This window comes from Furipterus horrens, unplaced genomic scaffold, assembly GCF_987537825.1.
Source record: "Furipterus horrens unplaced genomic scaffold, mFurHor1.1.pri manual_scaffold_12, whole genome shotgun sequence".
Taxonomy (NCBI): domain Eukaryota; kingdom Metazoa; phylum Chordata; class Mammalia; order Chiroptera; family Furipteridae; genus Furipterus; species Furipterus horrens.
In genome coordinates, this window is record NW_028327182.1 from 19,847,390 (window position 1) to 19,869,123 (window position 21,734).

Below are 21,734 nucleotides of genomic sequence, written 5' to 3' on the forward strand. Positions count from 1 at the left end.
CTCCAACTCCTACATGAGCATTTGGATGCATGGCTACTGTCAAGTCCAACCCACTGTGTTAAAACCTCATTTCCATCTTGCCCCCACTTAGCTGCCTTTCCTGTTCCTGCTAGTGGTTGCCCAAGCTCAGAAGCTGATTCTTCTTGCTCCTTCACGTTCATCAACCCCCATCTGGTCATACTTCAAACACCGTGGGCGTTGCTCCTCATTTTCGTTTTCACTGCTTTCAGTAGCTGGCATCCATATCCAAACTCCCAGGAACTGCTGCAATTTCCTAGCGTCTCTCCAGCCTCCAAGCTAATTCTCATTCACTGAATTTTATATAGTACTCATTGCCCCAATCTTTCTAAATCTCAACTTTTAACATTTTCACTTCTTGCTCAAAAGCTTTTGGCAATACAAAGCTTTTGGTCCCTCTCTATATCGTGGGTCACTTACTGCGGCCTTACTCTATGGCAGGATTTTTTAAAATATCATATTTCATTATTTATCATGGGTTTTTCTCTATATCACAGGATCTTGCGGTACTGTATATGTATGTTGTTAAAGTTACATAGGTTTAGGAGTGTAGAATATGTTTAAGAACATAAGTAGTGTTTATAAAAGTGTGGAAAACGTTAACAAGGGAGTGTAAAGGTTAATAAGGGGCTGAGAATGGTTTATAAGTGTGTGGGAAGGGTTTATAAAGCCTTAAAATACATATAAATACTGAAATATATGTAAGGTTCCTACTTCGCAGATTTTCACCTATCGCGGGGGGTGGGGGAGTGTCTAGGATGTAATACCCGCAATAAGTGAGGGAATACTGTAATCCCACTACCTATGAGATAAAGTTTAAATTCCCAACCAGGATACTCAAGGTACCACTCAAGCTGGTCCCAACTCACCTGTCATCCTGCTGCCAAACTAGACTAGACTCGTGCCTTGTGCTTCTCCTACCCCAACACACACATACACAAAGTGTAGTCCTCAAAAGTAGATAACCTTATTAAACTTTATTCATTGCTTTTCTAGAAGGCTCTGTAAAATGTGTGACTAGAACTTCTCACTTCCGTGTATCTGGATGTGCCAATCTTCTTGCAGAGGTCTGCCGCCTCTCACTCAAATCCTACGCATCTTTTAGGTCTGCACTCAAGCCTTACATCTTCCCCAATACCTTTGTTAAACCCTCACCCCATTGTGTGATCAAAATCTAAATCCTTGTTACTTACAGTGCTGTCTAAAGCCTTGTGACTCATAGTGCAGTCCTCATTGGCATGACCTGGGGAGCTTGCTAGAAATACATAATCCCAGCCCTGCCCAGACTTAATGAATTAGAATCTCCATTTGTACCAGATCAGAAGGAGTTTTATAGGTACATTGATGTTTGAGAAGCAGTTGCTTAAAGTATTTCGAATCTCAAAGTTTAGATAATTTCTCACCCATAGCTTCTAAAAATTAGAAAATCCTCTGTATCTCCAGAATTTACATCCTACATATCTGACAGATACACATTAACACATTGAGTAGCGGGGAATTTATATGCCTTTAGAAATGACAAGAATTCTCACCACCCATACGCAATGTGTTAACACGTTGAAGAATCCCTTCATCCAGTCTTGTTATCCATTCATTAGGATACACTTAGAGGCAGAATTTTATAACGGAAAGAACACTGAGTTTGGGGTCATAATAAAGGTTGCCACTCACACTAAGCACATGACTTTGAGCAAGGCACTGAGCCTCTCAGTTCCCATATCTATAAAGTCAGGCAACGACTTTATCTTATAAAGTGCTTATGTTACACAAGGTGTTAAGCAAAGCATTCAAATGCTATTTTCTTTTCACGCTACTCCACTCCCACTCACAAAAGCAGTATTTTTCTCTCCCTTTACATATTTAATAGCCTTAAAAGAAGTGTTTTCTGTTGTTGCATTTAATCTATCCCACTTGTTATTTAACAGAGAATTGTCCTTGTTTGTATTCTGCTACGTCCATATTTTGTGCTGTTAGTTTTATACATCTTTGGTACTGTAAAACAATACATCCATAAGTTTCATAAATTTTTCTTCCTAATCATGACAGGCAACTATTCCTGATGGTCTGTTTAACCACTACCAAGAAATGATTTCTAATGACTTGATAAGAGAAGTGATAACTCCATTTACTGTAAGTCTAGGTAAAGGAATTCTTTAAGTGTTTCTGTGGTTGAGTCATTCCTTGGACTTTGCTTTTCTGAGTCACTATCTGATCCCCACTCTGTTTTTCTGCAATGAGAGAGGAGTTTCATCTTACTGGGATTATACTGTGCTATTTATTGTTATACTCGATGCTGCTCTAGGCTTCCCACCTGTTTCAAACCCTCCAATGGCTACATTGGTTGCAGAACTTTGGGTAATGTACTGAATTAATTTTTATTATTTTTTAAATTATTTTTTATTGTATTTTTTCCATTACCATTTATCCCCCCATATCCTCTTCCACCTCCACCCACTCCCCCTCGTCCCCCACCTGACAAACACCACACTGTGGCCTGTGTCCATGAGTTCTTTCTCCTTCTTTTTTTGCTTGATGCCTTCACCCCCCAGCCATCCCCACACCCTAAGCTGTCAGCCTACTCTCTATCTATATAATTTTTATTCTTTAATACACTATGTAACATAACCACAATTATCTTCTTGCTTACAGTTTGGGCTTCAAACAAGATTTCATATTATCATCAAGTCTTTGTATGGAACTTAATATGCAATGGCCTAAACTGTAACAAAAATAATCTCATTTTATATTTTTTAATAAGTACTTATTCACAGCCAAGGAAGTTTTGAGGAGAGATTCATAGTTTAGTCTGGTTTTAATAATATTAAGTTAAATAGAGAGTCAAAAACTGGTAAGCAAGAAATTATTCTTCATAAAATGTATTTATACCAGTTCTATTCTTAAAGATAGGTTCCAGGCCAATGCTATATATAGTTCAAAATGTGGTAGTATGATCCTGAGCAATTGAGATTAGCAATGGTTTACATTCTTCATTTCTTAACAGGAATGTTTATCATGGCAAATATAATTGAACATTCATAAATATTTCTGCATGACAGTCATAAAACCTATTAAGGCATATGTGCACATATCAATAAAAAAATCCAAATATTGTACTCTGTTATTTCTCAACCAACCAGTGCTAAAAGACCACACATGTAGCATGTCTACTCTGAGGCACACATGTGTTCATTTACATTCCTAAAATTAGGAGGTCTTATAATCACTGACCTTAGATTTGAAGGCATATTGTATGTCCAATTAAAGTTACTTAGGTCACAAACTGAGGAAAAAAATTAAAATTATAATGCAAAGATATCTGCCAAGTATCCAATGGGGTAATAGCAATCATATACATAAATCTATTTTGGGTATAGCTGGCCATGGTTTAAAAGTAACACATGACAATTTCAGTCACACAGCACTAGAAAGAATATCAACCAATTTTAAGGCTGCTTAAGTCTCTCTGACAATACAATGGAAGGTGTCCAAGCTTTGTTGGCTAAGACACCCCTGAAATTAAAATCCTAGCTCCATTATTTGCCCAAGGTTATAAAAGGCAAGTTATTATTCTGACTCTTTTCATTTCAAGTATCTGAAGCAAAATGGAAATAACCTGGCTGGATTGTTACTAGGTTAGAAACAGCTAATGTAAAACACTTGAAAGTGCCTGCTAGTTCTTATCATTCAGTTTGTCTAAACCTAATGGAACAGCAGTGACAGGAACACTTCTGAGATACTCTGGCACTCTCGACCAGTGATTTCCTCACCTAGCTGCTATTCATCACTCCAGCATTTCCTTAGAGTTGTAAACTATAGATCATTAGGATGCTCCTTAAGACATAAAAGCAAACAACTACAACTCAAGAAAGCTTTCCAGAGGCAGGAAGGAGTAGGTCTTGTTCCTCTTCTACCCACCCAGGATTCAGGATCTGTACCTGATAAATATTAAGTATCCAATGGATGCGGCTGATAGGCCACAGGGTAAAAAGTCTACTACAGGTGAGAGGACTCAATACCCCAGAGCTGAGCTTCACGTGCCCACTCCTCCCCAAACCTGCCAGGATTGTACAGCTTCTATCTACCCGAGACACTCATTTCTGGCCCTAGCAGTCCAAGGCTTACATCAATAGATGTCAGAGTATTTTTAAAAAAGACTTTTTCATAAATGGAGAGTAGGATGGTGGCTATGATGGAGAGGGGGGAAGGTCAGGGGGTGGAAGGATCAAGCAAAAAGGAAAAAGGACTCATGGACAGCAGTGTGGGGATTGCATGGGGAGAAGGAGTAAAAGGAGGAAAAATGGTAACAGAAAAAACACAACAAAGAATTTTTTTTCTGCCTCTTTCTTGTGAGAAAAATTAAAAGGAGAATGGAAAAATGTAAGTAAGGACATAGAGCTCTATTTCTTAATAATCTATGAAAAGCATGCTCTGGATACCCATATTTAATTATTGTATTATTCCTATTTCTCCTCCAAGACATAAATCAAAGTCCCTTTGGTGAAATGAATTCACTACCAAAATAACCAAGGATCCAAAAACCCTTCAAACTGGGGCTTTATACAAAAATTTTTGAGGCCTTATACAAAGTTTCAAGTTTGTTCTTTTTTAATATGTGTGCTCTATTGGACAATATTTTATAGGTGAATACAAACTAGTATAGTGAAAATAAAGCATGAGATAACAACCACCTAGTAAAGACTTTTGCTTCTCAATATTAAGCCAAAAATAATAAAAATAATTTTAGTAACATGTCAGCCAAACTGTTTACCCAGACACACTGATTGTTCTGAAGACTATTTTTCATATCTCAGTAAACTGAAAAGAAAAAATGCAGAACAAAAGCCTTTCCAAAAAAAAAAATCTAGCAGCCATCAAACTATTATAATGTAATGGAATAGTGAAATGTATTACAGTGATATTTGATATTTATTTAGGGATTTCTCCCCCAAATTGCTCAAAACCCAGAGCAAACCCTGTTAAATTGATAGTGGTTAATGTAAACAGAGCTTAATTCAAAGCAGCTGCTTTGCCCAGCTGACTAAATCCCCCACTTTTTCCTTTTTTAACTTATAAAAAACTGACTCACCTGAAGTGTGTTCAAAGCATGTTTTTAATCTACTTCTTTTTAAAGGAATTTTTATGACACTATCATTTACATTTAAGAATGACATTTATGTGGGTTATTTATATGGCGAGTTTACTTTTTTATGTGTCCCTAGAATTAATGGTTTTTCACTAACACTGTTGGAACATGTTTCCTGTGCGTAGGCAGTCAGTGGTGCTGAACGCAATGGTACTGAGCATTTTAGAAGGAAAAAGTGACGGCATGACACGCTGCCACCCGGTTAGGAGAAGGGATGGACGCGCAGAAAGACCTATGTTTCCAAGAAACAGAGATGAACTGGGTTGGCAGCCAGCTCCACCTGGGATGGTTACTCAACAAGACAGGACTTACACCGTGGCCAAGGTCCCTAAAACAGCTGTTCCGGTAACTTAACCTTTTAAAAACAATCAACAAAAAGTTTTTGCACAGCAAAGGAAAACATGAACAAAATAAAAAGATTACCCGCAGAATGGAGAACATACATATTCACCTACACATATGATAAGGGGTTAGTATCCAAAATGTATGAAGAACTTACAAAACTCAAGGCCAAAAAGCAAACAAACAATCCAATTAAAAAATGGACCAAGGACCTGAATAGACACTTCTTTGGAGACAGCCAACAGACATATGAAAAAATTCTCAACATCACTACTCATCAGAGAAATGCAAAGTAAAACCACAATGAGATACCATCTCACACCTGTCAGGATGGCTATCATCAATAAATCGATAAACAATAAGTATTGGCAAGGGTGTGGAGAAAGGGGGAAAGGGGACCCCTTTTGCACTGTTGGTGGAAATGCAGACTGGTGTAGCCACTGTGGAAAGCAGTATATAGATATCTCAAAAAATTAAAAATGGATCTGCCTTTTGACCTAGCAATCCCACTTCTGGGAATATATCCAAATAAACACAAAACATTAATTTTAAAGAACATAAACACCCCTATGTTCACTGCAGCACTATCTACAATCACCAAGATATGGACGGAGCCCAAGTGTCCATCAGCAGATGAGTGGATAAAAGCAACTATGGGACAGTTACACAATGAAATACTACTTGGCCATAAAAAAGAAAATTTTACCCTTTGCAACATTACGAATGAACCTGGAGAACATCGTGCTTAGTGAAACAAGCTAGTCAGAGAAAGACAAATACCATATGATTTCACTCATAGGTGGAATCTAATGAACTAACAAGCAAAACAGAGACAGACTCATAGATGGAGAGCAGGATGACAGCTAAGTAGCGAAGGTTAGGGGGCGGATGGATCCAGTAAAAAAGGAAAAAGGACTCATAGACATGGACAATGGTGTGGTGATTGTGAGGGCGGGGAAGGGGGACAGTGGAATACAATACAATTTTTAAAAAATCAATAAATAGGGAATAAACTTTTACATATTCTATTTAACATATGATAGGCTCTACTTTTTAAAAGGAAAAAATCCAGTTATAATGTCATGTCAAATCACAATATAAGTATACCACTTAATTTGACTTTTTTTTAATTGTATACAAGAACAACTGGAGATAAATAACAAGCCAGCTTTTGATCTCAGAAACTGTGCCTACTGCCATTTATAATTTTTTATTGCTCACGGTAAAAACCACAAATACTGATATTGTCATCTGAAAGCCTTTTATGTCATTAGTATAGTAGACTTTGACGGGCAAAGCAGACAGAGATGCCCAAAGGAGCAGCTAAGTCTTCTGCCTGGAGACATGGCCGCAATGTGCACCAGAGCTCAGTAAAGGCTATGAACATCTGTTCCAAAAAGAATAATTCATTATCCCCGCAAAAGCCTTTTAGAGAAGAGCATCTGATCTTGCCTATCTAAAGGATACATACAGCCTTCTCATAACCAACATGACAGACTTTCCACAGGCATGAAGGAGAGAAATGGGACGGTAAAAAATGCATCAAAAAAAAACAAAGTAAAGTTTTAGATTTGGGTTTGTGTTGTAGACTGATTGGGTATGGTTTCATGGAAGTGTTTTTGTTTGTTTTCTCTCTTTTTTTTAAGTATAGAAACAAATAACTTTTTAAAAGAAACAGATCTAAATCATATTAAAATATTTAGAATATTTCAGAAAATACACAAAAAAATGAATTGGTTCTTTCTATATACACAGGGGCAAGAGCAAGAACTTAAATGTCCATTCTCTGGCTCCCTGCCCTGCTAGGCTAACAAAGTAGATACATTGCAATACGCAGATTAAACATAAATATCAGAAAAATATATCTGTTTTAATATCTGCTCCCAATTAAATGGAGAAAAGTTTAAATGGCCTAAATTCCCATAAAAATAAAGAGCCTATAGCTGACCATCGTAATTTAAGTAGCCAGAGGCCAGATTTTTTTCCCACATGTTTTTCTATAGGGGACACATCTTTACAAGGTCACGAAGAGAAAGTCAAATTATAAAAATGATCACAATGATGCTTCAAATCATTTACTGAGCTCTACTACATGTCCAGTACTATACACTGCACATACCTGACTTCATGCAATCATTACAGCCTTATGAGATAAGGCTATCCCCCGAAAGGTTTTATTTGCTAAGCTCCAAGACAGCGGCAATTACATCTTGGTTCACTGAGAAGCAAAGTAATAACCTGCCTTCAGTCATTCAGCCACCAAGTAACTGAATGGGATGGGAGTCGTAAGCCCATGTCCAGGGTCACCTAAACCCTTGCTCTCATCCAAGATGCTTATCTGTTTATGACAATGGGTGCACATCAGCTGAACTCCTTGTTCCATCCTGGGGGAGGTGACGGAGAAACTCAGCGTGGGGTACAGAAATAGTTCACATGAATGCTTAAGAAATCATCAAGTTTGTGTGTTCATATATAGCCTTCAAATGGTTTTTATTCGGCCAAAGTCAAAGGTAATTTGTGGCTTTTGGGTTTTTGTTTGTTTGGTTTTGGTGTTTAATGTTAGGCTAAGGTAAGAGGTACATAAGCAGGTACCTTGATTTTAGAAGGAATAAGGCTTATTGTAAAATTGTTAGTGAATTTTATTAAATTTTCATGTGTCCTCATAAGAAATCACCTCTGATGTATGTTCTTGCTTTTAAATTTTTCTATTCCTTGCCCTTGAGTTTCTACAAGACACTTCAACAACCTATACAACCACCATATTTTTCCACCCAAAAGTCTCAAACATACATTTAGATTTATTTCACAAAATGAAAATGATTACTGGTGATATGAAAACACTAAAAAATTCATATATGCATGAAACATCCCTCAAATGTCAAACCTATTAGTATTTATCATTTCCACATCAACACAGATTAAAATGTACACCATGAGAGGCACATGGTCCAAAGTTCCAATTTCAGTTTACTACCCACACACATTGAAAGGAAACACACATTCTTTACATTATAGAAATTCTAGATTATAGTGCAGTATGCCATATCATTATTCTGAAACTAGTGAAAGGCAACTGAGACCAAAGATGTCAGTGACTGCTTTGCCAGATCTGCCTTGCAATTTTGAAAGATGGGACTGAAAAGAGGAAGACTTCGCAAAGAAAAATCAGTGCTCATGTCCAAAGCATGTTTTACAATTTCCAGAAAATCTTCATAATTAATATCTAACTTTCAAATAACACAAAGCTTCGGGGAACTCAGGAGATAAAGAGAATGATGTAGTGTCCTTGTGAGAACCTGTGCATTTACTTTAACACAAAGTATTCTAACTGTAAACTGATGGGGACATTTCCTCAATTACAATAGGAAGCCCACCAAGGCCTATTTATGTCTGTAGAAGTATAAGCCACAGAGAAGACACTGACTCAATGCTTGTTGTAGGACCGACAAGTGAATGACTTCTCTGAAACCCAAATTTCCCATTGTTGCATTCAGTGCCGTCTGTTTCTGCTCTGTACTCTGGAAATAGATGTCAGCACACACATATACCCTTCACACAAGTAATCAGTTACATCTGACCAGAATAGAGCATGAAACTCAGAAAAAGAATGCTTAATACCTCTAGTTACTCATGAAGCTGCCATTTTCAAAAATGACTGACGAGGCTACAGATAATACAGTATATGTAATATTAGAAGTTTAGTTAGTTCGCCCAGGCCAGTATGGTTCAGTTGGTCCCACAAACCGTAAGGCTGTGGGTTCGATTCCCAGTCAGGGCACAGCCTAGGTTGCAGGTTCAGTCCCCAGTTGGGGCACATATGGAGAGGCAACCAATCGATGTTCCTCTCTCATATCAGTGCTTCTCTCCCTTCCCCTCTATAAGTACGTCCCGTGGTGAGGGAAAAAAAATGTTTGATTAATTCAACCTAGGAATCCCTGCAGGTGATAACTAGAAAGACAAGAATCCCTACAGATAATTTGAAAGACAGAAGAATCTCTTTACAACAAAAAATATATCTCTCTGGTTTAACCCTTTGAAGGACATTGTTATAAAACAAATGCTATCTGGTCTGGACGAGCAAATTCTAATCATCAGTTGTTACTCATAACAACTGCTAATCAGATGAGCCGCAGGTGAGACTTTGGAGCAATAAGCAGAGGTCGGGTCACTTGTGAAGGTAAAGACTCCTGCCAAAAAAGTTATAGCGTGGAGTCTCACCCGGCATGCCAGGACAGAATCGGGCCCCGTGGCTTTCTGGACTAGAAGAAGTGGAGAGCTGAGGAAGGAGAGTCGGCATCCAGAAACTTGTTTGTGTATCCAAGAAATAAATTAAGAACTGAAAGTGTAGAGAAACAAATACCAGATAAAAACTTCCGTTATTCTACAGTCTGTCCCAGCACCAGAGCTGCGTCACTCCCACAACCTTTCTCTGCAGTGAAGCCGACTCTTAACTAGATATTCAAACTTGGCAATTAAAGAACATTTGAAAACATGGCTTTACATTTTCACCGCTGGCCTTAAACGGAGTCTTTGGCAACCCAGAAGAGTTAACATTCCCCCTTTCAGCACCTACCTAACATCAGAGAGTGGCTGGGTGGGATCTTGATGTGTGCAGTGCAGCAAACTTCCTTTCTGTTTTATTCTCTTCCATTACTTGGTAGGAAGGGAACATTCTAAAATAGTAACATGAATTGACAGGTGGAAGTCACCACACTCAAGTTACAGATCCAACTTTGGATACCATTAAGTTTGCTTTTCTCCTTAATTTTTTGAAACAGATTAAGATGTTGAGAAACTCCTTTGAAGGACAGGAAAAAGGGTATTGTAAAACCAGGTTTAAGTCAGAAAAGGGTAGAAATGACATCAAAGTAGGTAGATTTTTACTTACATGAATAAAAAGCTTAATCAATACACATACACACATTCATATCTCAGGCCAGTTTGGCAGAATGCAAAGAGCATTCCATCTGGGAACATGATCCCTAAGCAGTAACTGTACAGCATCATCACAGAATCAAGCACCCTTTCTGAAGCTTTAGCGAACAATTAAAACCTCGAAATACTATTTTGTGCCTCCTTTTCACGAGGGAAATATGTTAACATTAATTTTGTTTCTAATTACTATTCTTTTGGCAACTAGCAAGTGTGAAAAAAAAGGGGGTTCTTAGTTTCTGAACCCTCCATTTGATAAATAGATCTTTTTAAAAAACTCAGTCAATATCAACATTTCAAGTTACATTTTAAACCGATATATTAATGCCCTAAATAATGAAAGAGTAAGTGTGTGCTAGAAAATAATTTTTCTTTGCATTAATAAAATATTGTGTTCAAAAGCACTGCCATCCTGGAATTGTATTATGAACAGAATGCATCTAAGGAAGTGCTGAAAATTGGATTGGAATGATAAGTAGAAAGAAAAAAACGTGTTGAAAATCTGTTCACATTCTCAGCTTAAAAATTTCAATACATAATTGGTTAGAGCCATGGTTTAAATACAGGACTTGGTTTACGAGTCAAATTGCTGGGCATATAAAATAAGACCTTTAATGTTCAACCCTACCTTTCTGCCAACTCCCTTCCTCCAATACAGGACCTCTGGGCTACTCTGTTGAGCTGCGTTCTACAAGGAGCAATTCCTGTGTGCCTCTTGATGACTAGCAGCCACCACAAAAGCCATGACGTTTGCTAGAGGAGCTCTCGGTGTGCTGTGGCATGGCATTGTGGTCGCTGTGTTTGCTTTCATACAGGCCATTTACAGAAGGCATGCAGACACAGCTCTGTAGGAGTCATGCCACCTCTTCTCCGTGTTTGTCTCTCAGTTCAGTGTGAACATATAATACAGTTAAGAACAATGATACAGTTATTCCTTAGTACATAAGATAGATTTCACGGCCTTAGTAAACCTCTGGATGTAAACATCTCAGTAGACCACTAGAATAAGTGTAACATCAATCTATCATTCATAGAGAGTAAGTCACAAATTTACTTATTAGCCTTTTGGGAAGAAAAGTAGTAAAAATGGATCTTACCCATCTAAGTCAGGAATGTCAAAATTAAAAGTATCAACTGACTTTTGAATATATGCAGTCCCAAAATAAACACAATAATTCAAACCCACTTAGAAAAACTCAAACAACATCCTGAAGGAAGTAACACAGTTCAGTTAGAAAATTAGATCCCATATTAATATGTATATTTACAGAAAATTATATCACATATTAATATGTATAGTTACAGAAATATAAGGAGTACTCTAGCTCTGTTGGTGAATATTATTATTGCAAAGTAAATTGTAAATCTCAAGCTGCTGGAAAATAAGGGTTTGCAGCTAGGATCTGGATTATTGACATTATTCAATAACAAAGGCTCTTTAAATTGATTGCTCCCGCCTCTCATTCTCATCACACACTGTCTACAGATGAGCAAAATGCCGAAGTATTCACATAACTATACATGAATTAGAGTGAGCTTTCCCTTCTAAACAGACAAACGTACTAACACAAAAATATATGAATTATTATGTTAGTAAAAAGCTATATTTTAGCAGAATGTAAAACTCTGTCAGTAAGTATCCATCCTGTCCACATGATTATCTTGCTGGCCGACTAGAAATAAGGAAGAAATTCTAAGTCAGGGTTTCTCAGCCTTTTAGCACTACTAATACTTGGGATCTGAAATTCTGCTCTGGGGACTCCCCTGTTCATTAAAAAGCATTTAGCAGCATTCCAGAAGTATCAATGCCAGTAGCATCCCCCATCCCAACTATATCAACCAAAAGTATCTCCAGGCACTGCCAAATATCCCATGGGAGACAAAACTGCTCCCAGCTGAGAAGCATCAGCCTGACCAACACCAAGTCCTTTAATCTACAATAAAGATAGGGCAGGATTTGACCAACAGGAGTCTCCATGTTTTATGAGTAGAAAAACTAAAAATAAATACATTACTACTTAGTAAAGGTTCAAATGCTTTCCTTTAAACCTGCTTCGTTTCTATAAGAATGCTATCTCAGGGCATAAGAGCTGTGGCCAACACTCTTTAAGAAGCCATTTGCCAGATTCCTCCTGTCTCACTTGATCCCTTTGCTGACCAGTCCGACAAGGTGGAATTATCAGGGGAAATGTTCTTAAGCAGAGTCCAGATTCTCTCTTGGAGATCTCGCTAATACTACTTAGGCACACCTTACTTTTATGGCCTTGTGGTTTCAATTGAAACAAGTTGTTCTGCATAGTTCCTGTGACAACTGTAACTATGTGACCTCCTGGTTTCAGTTTGTCAGTAATCTCACTGATAGCTGGACCCAGGTAGGGTTTTCCCTAAACACCGGACCCAACATTCCACGAAACAGGCTCCAGGGCAAGCTTTGCTCAGAGCACCCTTGGCACTAGGAGCCAACAAATACCTTTTGCCTAGTCCGCAGCCTCCTCAAACACAGGCTATCCAGTTTCAAAACAATATGACTTTAAGGGGAAAAGACGTTTATTCTTAATAGACAACTTAAGAAGAAGATTTTCCACGTCAAAAATTTCTTTGCCCATCAGATAGATCTTATGAAAGAATGACGATTAGGAAAAAGAAAACAAATTTTTCCATAGTTATTTTTTAAGGAAATTAAATATGACCCTGCACACTGCGGAAGTAGACATGCCATTCTGACACTGAAACTTAGAATCTCTCAACTATTTCAATTAATCAGAATTAATCAGAAATGAAGACAGATGCATCCCTGCCATGCACATATCATTGCTCTGTAGCTCAGAAATGTTCATTCAACACAACTAAAAGCATATAGGTTCAAAATGGCTTGTTCGTTTATAAATATGTATTGTTAGGCTCTAAAAAGATTAATCCTTTAGGTTATACTGCTAAAAGACAATGTGTAATATATAAGGTATGTATATACAAGGTTATTTACTTTAAGAAAAAAATAGTCTAATTTTAAGACTTTACAATCAATTTTTAATAACTATTGAAGCTATTATAACAGGAATATTAACCATATAAACTAAATCTTTGAAATAATATATTTTTTGTATTTTTATTATTTCTAAAACACTTAATTTTCTTTCTTTTTTAAAAAGATTTTATTTATTTTCAGAGAGAGAGGAAGGGAGGGAGAAAGAAAGGAAGAGAAACATCAATGTGTGGTTGCCTCTCACACACCCCCAACTGTGAGCCCAACCTGCACCTCAGGCATGTGCCCTGATTAGGAATTGAACCAGCGACTGGCTCCCAGGCCGGCACTCAAACCACTGAGCCACACCAGATAGGGCTAACACTTTACTGTCTTGGAAAAATGTTAATTAGGTCTAAGAACTATGGTATAAAGAGGTAGTCATTACTACAAAATTAAATCATTTTCCTGTCATATTTATCTGCTAACATGACTTTATTATGATCCACTGAAATCAAATTAGATTTATAAGGAAAAAAAAACTCACAGGAACTCAAAACCAGACCTCCCGAAATCATACAGTTACACCTGAACGCCATTTTTCCATCTAAAACCCAATGGCATCACCTGCACACATTTTCACGGCCCCTCACTTTCACTTTCTCATTCATACTATCAAATTAGTAAAGAAAACGTCCATTTTTCAAAACCAGCCACAATTAACAAGATCATTAGCTTCACTTTTGGTTCTAGGCACTTCTGCTTTATCACTGTTCCACTCTCAGTTTTATGTTAGCAATTATGTCTCATTTCCAAACATATAAAAAGTATCTTTAAATAATTATGTTTATTCTGTAAGTTCTTATATAACTTTTAAATTAGCTTTATAAGTATAATGAGTATGCTTACCATTAGCAACCGAACACTACCATGTTGGGCAAGCATTAACCTATAAACTGCCATTTCGGTTAGTATAGAGATTTAAAATAAGACCATGCCATGTTATCGATTACAGGCAGCTTCACAGTCACAGTCCCTAAGCATTTTTTTTTTTTTTAAGTCTCTTTTGGAATGAGAACAGAGGAAGCCAGAGAGAGAAATGATGTTTCAGTAATCATGAACTTGCAGGAATTGTTTTCGCTTAAGCTACAAACCCTAAGTTTAAAAAAATATACAACAAGCCAGTGAAACTTACTTGACAGTGACTCGATTTGATAAATCCTGTAGATCCCCGGGATGGAAAAGCTGGGCTTCTTTCAATCCAATCTGTTCACAAGCTTTCAAAAAAACGTTTATATTATCCTGTGAAAAGAAGTGGAAAGTGATTGCTTAGCCGAGCTCTCTCTCAGACAAAGGTTACAAAAATTTTATGATATAACTTCCAGGCTTCAAAGTCCGATTACAGCCAGCAAAAAAGGAGGCAGCAAGACCAATGAACATATGAATTTACAAAAACAACACACACAACATGGGCATGTATAGCCTTTCAGACTTTAAGAGCAGAAACGATAGTGCTATCTTATGCCCCGGCACACGCTGTCTCTGTGATATTTGTGACTGGCACGTTAAACATTACCTGTTACAGGACAAGTGCCTAGCCACTGAGCAGTAATCTACGCTTTGATGTCAGCTCTGCTCTGCAAACAAACGCCCTCTTCCCAGCTTTGCAAGACAAGCCTCACCTCTCCTCTTTAAAAATAACTCCAGCTACTGACATTCACCCACCCAGAAACTGTTGGCAGGGAGGAAATCAGAGGAGGAACATTCTGTTTCTATGATTACAAATTACAGAAAGACTGCGGAATACCACACCTGAAATCTGGGTTTGGTTGCTGAGCCGGCTCTTGACAGACAGGGAAACCATACTATAGGACCCAGGAGAAGCCTAATGTTCATTGGCTAAACCACATAGTTTAGGTGTGGTTCATTTCTCAACGCCCTGCAACCTGCCTCAGGAACTGCCTCCAAGAAGTAAAAATCTAGGTTGTCCTCATATCTAATTTCAAAACCAAAATCATCCATTCAAAAGGACCAGGGCTTTTCATGTACTGAACTGCTACACAGACACTATGATGTATTCTATTTTACAGTCAGCTGCATTTCAGAGACACACATTTGGTGAGCAGAATGAGCTTGAGCTTCCACCTCTACTCCCCTTAAAAAAAACCCTTTATAGGTTTGAGCTTGGGATGATCCCATGCGGATTCTAAACCTTTGCTTTATTAGGGTTCTCAGGAGAGAGAACAGCCTCCGACCTTGCCAACACACGTTCACCCGCTTACACCCGCTTACACCTGCCGGCAACACCTCATCTGGGGTGTGAGCCTCAGCACCTCCTGGAAACCTCACCTCCCTCCCCTAACAGCTGGCTGAGACAAGTAGGGACCAGAAGACAACCTGCCCCTTGAAGAAGGGCCACGACTCTTTTCCCACGTTGAGAAGCTCAACCTCACCGGGAGGGAACGCAGGACAGGATGGCAAAGTGGGAGGGAATGTTAACACGAGAAAGATGAACAGGCTAAATTTAATAGGTTGGAGTCTTCAAGTGTGAGGGGATTCAGGGAACAGGCAAGGAAACTCAGGGACATTTGTTTAAAATTTTTTAAAAAATGCTTTGTAGAGGTGGGAAGTAAGCAAAGGGCGGTGCAAACCACCTAGCTGAAAACTGAAAGCCATGATTCATTTTAAATAAGAGGTCAAAGGTTAAAGGAACTTAAAAGTCAAAAGTTAAGCAGATCAATGAAAGGCGTTTTTTCTAACCTGATATGGAAAAAAGGGAAATAATGTTTTGGCAAAATTCCAGGAGGAGCAAAAGTGATCACTTTGTTGGTAAGCTCACATAATTTCTAGACTATATTATTTTTAATTATCAAGTGATTCAAGTTAATAGTTCTATAACTGGCCTTCAGACAAGCAGACAAGAGTAAATGGTTTGGTATACTAGTACCCCAAATCTTATAAGAAGCAAATCACATACGTGAAAAGGAAAAATAATCCATAAGAAGTTTCCCACAGAAACAAAGTCAATATTCAGAAATCAAAGGCATTTTTGTGCACCAATAATGAAATGTCAGAAACAGAAACTAGGGAAAAAATCCCATTTACTATAGCAACAAGAAAAATAAAGTACCTAGGAATAAATTTAACCAAGGAGGTAAAAGACCTGTACTCAGGAAACTAGAAAACTAAAGGAAAAAATTAAGGAAGATACAAATAAATAGAAGTTCATACTGTGTTCATGGATTGGAAGAATTAACATCATTAAAATGCCCATACTACTCAAAGCAATCTAGATTCAACACACTCCCTGTTAAAATACTAATGGCGTATTTCACAGATCTAGAACAAATATTTCAAAAATTTATGTGAAACCAAAAAAATGACCCCAAATAACCTCAGCAATCTTGAGAAAGAAAAACAAAGTAGGAGGGATCACAATACCTGATATCAAACTATACTACAAGGCCACTGTAATCAAAACAGTCTGGTACTGGCATAAAAACAGGCATATAGATCAAAGGAACATAATAGAGAGCCCAGAAATAAACCCATGTCTCTATGGTCAATTAATATCTGACAAAGGCGGCAGGAGCATACAATGGAGTAAAAATAGCCCCTTCAATCAATGGTGTTAAGAGATCTGGACAGATGCATGCAAAAAAAATGAAACTAGACCACCAACTTACACCACACACCTGAATAAACTTGAGATGGATCAAAGATGTAAATATAAGTGGTGACACCATAAAAGTCCTAGACGAAAACATAGGCAGTAAAATTTCAGACATCCCACACAGCAATATTTTTGCTGATATATCTCCTAGGGCAAGGGAAATAAATGGGACTACATCTAATTTAAAAGCTTCACGGCTAAAGAAACCATCATCAAAATGAAAATGGAACCAATCGTATGGTAAAACATTTGCCAATGACAGGTTTGATCTCAAAAATATATAAAGAACTTATACAACTCAACACCAGGAAGACAGACAACCCAATTTAAAAAATGGAAGAAGGACCTTAACAGATTCTTCTCCAAGGAGGACATACAGAGGGCCCATAGACACATGAAAGGATGCTCAACATCACTAGCCATCAGAGAGATGCAAATTAAAACCACAAAGAGATACCACATCACACTGGTCATAATGGCCATCATTAACAAATCAACAAACAAGTGCTGGCGAGGATGTGGAGAAAAGGGAACCCTAGTGCACTGTTGGTGGGAATGCAGACTGGTGCAGCCACTGTGGAATACAATATGGAATTTTCTCAAAAAACTAAAAATGGAACTGCCTTTTGACCCAGCGATTCCACTGCTAGGATTATACCTGAAGAATCCTGAATCACCAATTCAAAAGGCTCTATGCACCCCTATGTTCATAGCAACATTATTTACAATAGCCAAGCACCTGAAACAGCCTAAGCCTTTCAGTAAATGAGTGAATCAGAAAACTGTGGTACATTTACTTGATGGAATACTATGCAGCAGAAAAAAATGAAGGAACTCCTACGTTTCAAGACAGCATGGATGGAACTGGAGAGTATTATGCTTAGTGAAATATGCCAGGCAGTGAAGGTCAGATACCATATGATCTCACCTAATACAGAAACCTAATGAACAAAACTAGCAAACGAGCAAAGTAGAACCAGAGGCATGGATGGAAACAAGGAACAGATTGACAGTAGCCAGAGAGGAGGTGGGAGGGGGAGAAGGGTGGAAAGAAGGGGAAGGTCTAGTCAAGAAACATGTATGAATAACCCGTGGACATAAACAATAGAAAGGGGACTGACTGTGGGATCAGGGATGGGCTGGCTGGTAAGAGAGCAGAGAGAAAAATTGGAAAAACTGTAATAGAACAACAATAAAATATTTAATTTAAAAAGTCTTCCCAAAAACTCTATTTGGTTCTGAAAGTTTAAAATATTATAAAACATTCAAACAAATTTAAACTAAAAGTCAATCTATTGAACTGACAGCCAAAATAATATTTCCCATATTTTATAAACACATAATAGAACTCATTCAGTTGACAAATATGTACAGGTTGATAAGGATAGAAAAAGCTGCACATGCCTCGAAACCCATCCAAACTATTTAGAAATAAACCACTTAAATTACAAAGTGACGAAACTTTATTGGGAACAAAGAAAAAATACAATTAATAGGAATAAACTCTAATTTTAAATAAAGCCTTTATATTAAAAAGCAGAATCTTTTAAGTAGTTTAATGATGCTCAAGTTTAAAACAGACAAATTTCACAAATCAAATCACACAGGGCCTAGGCAACAGGAACAGGTTATACTAGAATCAGAATTGTAACCTAAACTGTGCTGACTGGACTTGAGCCCACTGGTAATTTATTTTATGCGATTTCAGAGAGTTGCCTAAGGGAAGATACAAAATTAGAAGATTTTCATGTCTGCAGAAGCTTCAAGAAACCACACCCAGCTCAACATATTAAAAGGAAAGCATTTAGTCCTCCTTTAATGGAATCCTTTTCACTTGAAACCAGTGAAGACGAATGAAAGTTAAGAACAAAGGACAAGCCTGAAACAACTCTTATCTAATTGGAGGCCGCCAGGACTTCACATTAGCTCTGCCAATAACCAGCTCTATGGCTGTGGAAATATTAACCTTTTTGCCCCCATTTTCCTCATCTGCGATTAGTTTGGGGACCAGTAACACATTACCAAGGGCACACACTCGTGTCCGAAGGGCAGGAAGCTGAGTACTTCCTAGCCCAACCCTTCCCACAAATACTTCATAGCCTAGCTTACATAAAATACTTCATGTCAAAAGCCTGCTCTAAACATCTGTAATTCCTGTGCCTTGAGGCCCAAAAATGGCTTCTCAAAAATAAACCCCCCAAAAGATGATCTCTGACATTCTGCAATAGCTCCTTTTCAGTTTAAGTTTTTCTATGACTATGACTAAAACACTATATAAACAGAAAAAGCAAGATGGCTGAAGATTTGCATATTCTCCCAAATCCCCTCTCCACCCACGCCTTAGACTTAAATCAATTATGAGGCCAGTCATTAACAGATGTGGGGTGGAAGGCGAGGGTAAATCTGAGAGAGATTAATGACTCAGGTACAGTACTTACTCTAACAACTGAGGCAAGATGAGGAAGCCACAAAAATTCACAAAGACTCCCAGACTTGTATTAGTCCACTGTAGTGCCTCTACAGATAATCCCCAAACTCAGCAGCTTAGAACAATAAACATTTATGACCTCACAGAGTTCCTGAAGGTCAGGAATTTGGGAGGGGCCTAAACTGGATGGTTGTAGATGAGAGGTCAGGCGGGGCTGCAGTTATCAGAAAGCTTTCTGGAGGCTTTGAGACACTGCTTCAAGGGTGGCTTACTCAGGTGGCTGGCAAATCAGGGCTGGCTGTTGGTGGGAAGCCTCCATTCTTTATGAAATGGACATCCCCCTAGGGCTGCTTGACAGAGCAAATGACCCAAGAGAAAGCAAGACGGACGCTGCCATGTCTCAGGACCTAGCTTTTCAAGTCACACACCAGCATTTCCTCATGTCCTTCTGGTTACATAGGTCAGCCCTATTCCATGTAGGAAGGACTACACAAGAACATAAGTACGAGGTGGGAATTGTTGGGGACCATCTTGGAGGCGGGGGAACCACAATTCACTTTCTGACCCCAATGATTCACGTCTCTCCCACATGCAAAGTACACTAACCCTCCCCAGGGCATGGAAAATTCTCATCCCTTTAAATGGTGAGCTCACAGTATGGAATCTCATCATCTAAGTCAGATCTAGGTGCCTCCGGTACAGGTACTTAAATGCAACCCTTGAGCACAGTTCCTCTCAGCTTGAATGCCAGTGAACTAAAAAACAACTTACCTGCCCTCCACACCCAACATATTATAGTGGGACAGGAGTAGGGTGACCACTAGAGACACTCCAGTACAAAGTGTCAAGAAATGAATGCCACATAGGAGTCACTGGTTCACAGAAATTCCAAAACCCTGCGGAGCACAGCTTAGCGAACCATTCATTAGGAATCCGGGCCAGGAAATACCTCTTCGTGGTCTTTTTGCTTTACCCTCTCTGGACCCATGGTTCACCTTACAAATCATTTTTCCATTTCTTTGAAAAGTAGCCTCTGTTTGCAGTGGTGTTGGTTTTCTCTATCTGCTTCTTTCCCATTAAAATTTGCGGAACTAAAGGTCCCTTAGTTTTGTAATCCTCTGTGCCTTTCAGTCTTAAATTCACAGTGTTCCTGCGAATACAATTCTCTCAAAAACGCTCTAAGCCTTCCGTGAATCTTATTGGACTTCATTCCATTAGACCAAAAAAGCCACACCCACAAACCCCTTCGAAAGAAGCCCTTCTCTATCCTGGTCTGCAGAGACAACTGAGGAAACACCACAGATAAGCTTCTTATCTGTTGCGGGACTAGAAAAATTTCCAAGGCACCACTTTGGATCTTTCTAAGATCTTAAAAGAATTTTACAGCCACGCCCTCGGCTTCAGCTTTAGACCTTGTTTTCCTGCCAGTGCTCTGAATCTGACCTTTGCCAGAAGGCCATTTCTCAATTCTAGCACCACCTGACCGAGGAGGCTGACAATTTTCAAAACCAGCAATTCCTGTGCCCCTTGTGTTTATCAGTCTATCTTTCCCTCTGTCCCACTTTACTGGAAGCAGCAGGAGGAAGCCAGGCAGCACCTGAATTTTCCACCAGGAACACTTCTCCGGTCACCTGGTTTGTTAGGTACAATTTATAGTTAAAGGGACTAAATACCAGGTGAGAATAATCAGGACAACTTTAAAGCTGGCTACAATACTTATAAAAGAATACAGAATAGTCATTATTTGGAATAGAAAAATAAACTGTTTTAGGGATGCTGAGTTTCAGATATCCACATCAGGATGTCCAGCTCCTGGTACATTGGGTTTAGAGCCCATGAAAAGTATCTGATCTTACACTATGTTTTGGGGAATCAAAAACACATTAGTAGTAGATGAAATTAAGGATGTGGGTGAGCCCTCTTAGGAAAAGGGAAGCTAGAGAAGGGCTCATCATCAGACACTAATATTTAAGAGGCAGTTAAAAAGAAAGAAGAGTCAAGAAAGAAAAAAATTCAGCAACCAGAGAAATGATGGGGAGAACTGAGGCGAAGACAAAGATGATGCAGACCCCTCCCTATCTGACTTCACACATACTACACTTGCTACAGGAAACCCTGCGGTACAGTCCATATTTTCCATTTTTTAAAATTTAATTTCAAAAATAAATCTGCAGGGCTCTTCCTGATGGTGGGTGAACGCTGTTTTCTGCATCATCCCGGTGGGCTCCCTAAACTA

At 38.5% G+C, this 21,734-nt stretch overlaps 1 protein-coding gene across 15 annotated transcripts in view; it reads right to left on the reverse strand.

Annotated features, from left to right (window-relative positions):
• Positions 1-21,734, reverse strand: part of LMO7 (LIM domain 7) — a 198,273-nt gene that overhangs the window by 79,915 nt on the left and 96,624 nt on the right. For 12 of the 15 annotated variants that reach the window (XM_090258764.1, XM_090258767.1, XM_090258765.1 and 9 more), the window contains exon 4: positions 14,593-14,699. In XM_090258764.1, the coding sequence (XP_090114890.1) occupies positions 14,593-14,699 (107 nt within the window). Of the gene's footprint in view, positions 1-10,076; positions 10,123-14,592; positions 14,700-15,209; positions 15,294-21,734 lie in introns of those variants that run through there. The other 3 variants (XM_090258776.1, XM_090258771.1, XM_090258774.1) reach the window with 2 other exon arrangements.